Source organism: Cyprinodon variegatus, unplaced genomic scaffold (assembly GCF_000732505.1).
Source record: "Cyprinodon variegatus isolate N-32 unplaced genomic scaffold, C_variegatus-1.0 Scaffold923, whole genome shotgun sequence".
NCBI lineage: Eukaryota > Metazoa > Chordata > Actinopteri > Cyprinodontiformes > Cyprinodontidae > Cyprinodon > Cyprinodon variegatus.
Window position 1 is genome coordinate 236,428 of NW_015151376.1, and position 5,150 is coordinate 241,577.

A 5,150-nucleotide genomic window follows, 5' to 3' on the forward strand; every position below is an offset into this window, starting at 1 on the left:
CAAGGCACCGTGGAGGGCATAGGAGTCCATATGGTCGATCACGGAACATTTCCTCAGATATGTTCCATGATCTGGTGGCTCTAGCGTGCTGGCGTACTTATCCATTCGCGACATGATATATATGATATACGATAATATGCCACCCAAGATGGCGGGCCGGGAGCTGGCCAGTGACGTCACTGAAAACCCCCTATTCAGTTTATTTCTTTAGCGCTAATTCACAACACATGTCATCTCAAGGCACTTTATAGTTCACCAGATCATACAGTCAGATTGATTTAAAGTTTTCTATCTAAGGAAAACCAGTTGATTGCGTCGAATCATTGACTCGAAGGCAATCCCTCACACTAAGCATGCTTGTAGCGACAGTGGAGAGGAAAAACTCCCCTTTAACAGGAAGAAACCTCCAGTAGAACCAGGCACAGTGTGAACGGCCATTTGCCGAGGCCGACTGGGGTTCAAGGAGACAGAAGCAGAGATACAAGTATGGTGAATATTTTAATCTTACAGTTATTTTAAGTTGTTGAACAATAGGAGCAGAAAATATTATAAACAAATAATAGCAAGGCTTGGATAAGAAAGAGAGTGCAGAAATATTTACAATGTGTTTTAGTGGAGCAGTGACTGCTGGGCTAGAGAGGAGTCTGCATGAGGGAGAGTCTGGATGATAACCTAAGAGAGCTTTCAGACCTCAGACCCTTTTAAAACTATCAGATACATGTCTGATTTTATGCTATATATGAAAGCAACACAATTACAAGTGAAACATATCGGAACTGGGGCTTTCTGATGGACAATTCTGATACGAGTCTCATATGGGCAACAAGTTCAATATGGGTTGTGTTTGAAAGCAGTCTAAAAGCAGCCATTGGGTAACAAAACAAGACCATGATCTCGTGCCAAACATATTTTTCCTCCTGACAGCCGCTCGCATAGGTTAACTCAAGAAGTTTAGCAGAAACTGTCTCAGAAACTCCATGCTTGTCTTCCTTTTTACAGTAGTCGCCATTTAAAATTTCCCCTTGGCTGGTCCTTAACTGGTCCCCTACAATTCCTTTTTGAAACATCACTCTTTGTACTAAAATATTGTTTCTGTCATAGTTTGTGGCCAATAAGATCTAAAGAGAAGCAGCATCTCCTGGTCAGCTTTATCTTTTGTCTACTTGGTTGCAGCATAGGGCAAATGAACCGTCCTGATGCCAAGACTTTAGCGTCAAGCAATTGGATGGAAATCCTCAGGAATTTGAGAGGCTCCATCTTACCATCACTTGGCCACCCCTTTAATCAAGTCCAACTGCATGTCTAACTCTAGGTTTTGTTTCTAGCCTACAGCACACCTCTGCAATAATCATGCTGTCTAATCAGCAAAGTGACACACCATACCTGAGAGGTGGAAGCATTTTCTTGGCAAAGGAAATGTGCTAACTTTAAAAAGCTCTGTAAATAATGTTTGAGAGCGACAGACCTTCTTTGAACTCTGAAAGTGTTTTAGCATTTGGGTCCAGTTCATAGAAAATGGGAACCTAACAAAGTAAGTTAAGTATACTATTTCTAACTAAATCCTGTGCTTTTTGGAAGCCATTTAGTTGTTAAACCACTTTAAAGAGTTCTAATCCAGAAGTAACCCTCTTTTGCAAGAAAAAAAATTAAGTTAAGATATGGGAAAATTACATTTGCATGTCTTACCCTGATCATAGGAATATATACCCTTTGCAAGGACAAATCTAAAAGATACTTTTAACTAACAAAGAACTATCAGATTCAGACAGTGAAAAGGGGATAAACATGCATACTTACAGGCTCTCCTTGTGATCCTTTTTCTCCTGGCCTTCCTGGTAAACCCTAAGTTTTTAGCAGAACCAACACAGTCTGAATTTTATTTGTGTGTTAAATACAAACCATCCACCAAGTTTAATAGAATAACATTGTAAAAATTGGACATTTTATTTTCAAATGAAAGGTGACATTTTTGGAATGAAAGTAAACTTTGTGAGTCACTATTTGGAATTAAACTTACGTTGTGGCCTGCTGGGCCTTGGGGACCTGCAACCCCCGGTGGACCTCTCAGTCCCTGAAATTCAGATACACACAAACTGAAGAAAGAGGACAGAAACCAGACATATTCTCTAAACCATTGTGTATATGAATACCGCAGGTCCTGGCTCCCCATTTTTTCCTGGAGGCCCCTGAAGAAACAAACAGAGTAACATTTAGATATCCGCAGTCCAATGAAGTGAAACTGGATTAGTTTGGCTCAAATGTCGGTTCTCACTGGAGGTCCCTCTTTTCCCTCCCCTTGGGGTCCCCTGTCCCCGGGTAAACCTGGCTGTCCACGTGGCCCTGGTGAGCCCTGAGGGAAAAAAAGTGATGTTTGGTTAGCGATGATTAAAGCTAAACATTGTAGATTCGACCTGTTACTCATGACAAAACCCTCAAATCCTCACTGTCAGAATCAACACAGAGGTCAAAAAGCATTGTACTCCCACTTATTATTAACCTGACTCCGCCAGATGGATTTGCTCCGCATATCCATCTGGAAGCCTTCCGTAGAAGTTATTTTGGGAAGGGGCGAAAATACTGGTTAGCTGATTGGCCTATGTTGGTGATAGACGGGCCAAATAAACCAATCAGATCAACGAAGCATATGACGTAACAACAGAGCGGCGACGAAGAGGAGCCAATTGATAGATCAAACTCTTGCCGAAACCAGTCGGGAGAAAAGCAAAAACATCTTTTCCTCTGAGAAAAGCCTCCAGAGCAGTGTTTTGCTCTTCTTTCAGTGAAGAAATACTCTGTAATTCCGATAAAACTTGCTCGATAGCCACGCTAACGCTAGTTTCATCGGCTGAAGCCTCCATGTTCTTTAGACTGAACTGTCGCGCTTCTCGTTGCGTCACACCTCAACTCGCCTCAAAGCCAACGCTGATTGGATGTTTGTTTGGTGAACGGCTCCAAATTTTCTTCAACGGAGAGTCTCCAGACTGATCTGCGAGTGAAACCTTGAAAGCTCGCGAGATCAGGATGGTCTCACGAGGCTAACATATTATTGCTGTTTAGACATTAATTTAAAGTTTTTTAAGAAATGCACTGAGATATTTGCCAGACTGTCTCTATCAAGAGACATGCAAGTTAGATGCTTACATGTCCTAATTTACTTGGGAATCAATATGACATCTAGCGCCAGGGCTACGGGCCCTGTCACACCTGGCTGATTTAGCCAGCATATGCCCAAATTCCTACAATCTTCTGACGCTGAACTTTCTATGTATTAATTTCAATTTTGGGCGTATACATAGAGTATTCATAACGAGTCCAGCCTTATGCCCATGAAATGATGTACAAGCATCATTTCATGGGCGTTACGAAGCATCAGTTAAAGCTGCTCCCCTCAGGTGCATCGCGGAGCAGCAAATCACCCAGAGGGGTCTGGCCTGCATAAAAGGATTCCTTTGATCGTGGTATTAGCCTAGCTGCTGTTTACCATCCGGCAAAAAAATAAATAAATAAAAAAAAAGAAAAAAGAAAAAAAAAAGAAGGTTTTGGCAGCAGATTCAGCGTCATGTGTGTTTGTTGGTCGTGGGCGTCAACCAGGGAGTGTCCATCACACTCACCTTCTGGCTCACCCTATGATGGGCATGAAGTCTGGAGGAGAGACAGTTCCCTCCTGTGAACCCCATTTATACCAAAAACACTGCTAATACGCTTTTAAACAGTAGCTGGAAGTTAGAAACACGTTCAGCGGTCGTCTGGAATGCGTCAGATGTGTCGATGTGCATTGGAGATAAGTTCTTGATAAGTTAAGCATAAGTTACTCAGGTTTTGGAGAAGCTAGACGCCACGACATATAAGTAACTTACACTTAACGTATGACAACAATCAGATAACTTACCTGGACTTATGGCCCACATATGAGCATACGCTGGCATACATCAGCTTACGTATTTGCCGTATGTCAATGTCTGCCAGTGTGTTTCAGCGTGCTCATAACTTATACAAAATATACCCATAACTTATCCAAGGTATGCCAGCTTTTTTGCCAAATTTTTTGTACGTCAGGCATACATTGCCTAAATCGCCAAGGTGGGACAGGGGCTTAAAACAGATTTAGACCAGTTCCCAGGTGTCAGGCAAAAAGTTGATAAGTCTCAGGAGAAAATATGTCTGGTCTCAGGAAAAAAAAGTTCTCAAGTCGCAGGAAATCAAATTTTTTTGGAGAAAAGTTACTTTAGGTCTCTGAAAAAAGCTGTCAGGTCTTAGAGTGAGAATTGTGAGGTCTCTGGGATTAACCCGTTCTCAGGTCTCTGAAAAAAGCTGTCAGGTCTCAAAAATCAAAATCCCTCATGATTTGTTGAATAATTTTTCTGAGACCTGAGAAGTTTTTTGAAACCTAAGACCTGATGGCTTTTTCCCAAGAGCCTGATATTTAAATTCCTGAAATCTATATCAATTGACTCCAAAGTGTTTTGGAATTTAGAACTTCATAAATAAACTAAATCAAACTGACAAGAGTAGAAAATAATAATTAAAAGTAAGCTATTAAATCCATATACCTTTGTTCCGGGTATTCCTTGAATCCCTGGTGGTCCTGGCTCTCCCTGGAAGGTCACAAAGAAAAACAATCAAACTATTTGAACACAAAGTGAAACTCTTTTAAATCATTAATAAATTTTTGCCCTGCATTCCTCCTGGTGGCACCTGGTTACTGTAAAACACCAGAACTGCTGGTAGAAGCATTTGTTGTTCTCGTGTGCTGCTTTAATGTGATATGTCTAAACAATGTCTTTCCTGTTTGCGCCTGCATTGTCAGCAGGGCAGACACATGTCTGCTGGAGAAAGATGATGAACAAACATGTTTAGGTGTTTAACAAAATCTGCAAGGCAGGCTATTTTTCTTCACAGACAGATGTTTGTGTTACTGTGTGGCTCAACAAGCTCACTGTTGCTTACTGGGAGAAAAGACGTGGAATATGAACGGTTCAGAAAACCAGCAGGGAATATTGCCCATTGACATTTTGGCTTAATTGACAAATGATTGATGTTCAGGTACTTAATTTACTTTAGGGCTGCAACTAACGATTATTTTAAAAATCGATGAATCGGCCGATTATTTTTTCGATTAATCGATGAATCGGACAAAAAATATTTTTTAT

General features: G+C 41.0%; 1 protein-coding gene across 3 annotated transcripts in view; it reads right to left on the reverse strand.

Moving 5' to 3' along the window:
- The window catches only part of col22a1 (collagen, type XXII, alpha 1), a 107,398-nt gene that overhangs the window by 25,246 nt on the left and 77,002 nt on the right, over positions 1–5,150 (reverse strand). For all 3 annotated transcript variants that reach the window (XM_015398287.1, XM_015398288.1, XM_015398289.1), the window contains 5 exons: positions 4,551–4,595; positions 2,273–2,350; positions 2,151–2,186; positions 2,018–2,071; positions 1,798–1,842 (listed from right to left, as the gene is read on the reverse strand). In XM_015398287.1, the coding sequence (XP_015253773.1) occupies positions 1,798–1,842; positions 2,018–2,071; positions 2,151–2,186; positions 2,273–2,350; positions 4,551–4,595 (258 nt within the window). The remainder of the gene's footprint in view (positions 1–1,797; positions 1,843–2,017; positions 2,072–2,150; positions 2,187–2,272; positions 2,351–4,550; positions 4,596–5,150) is intronic.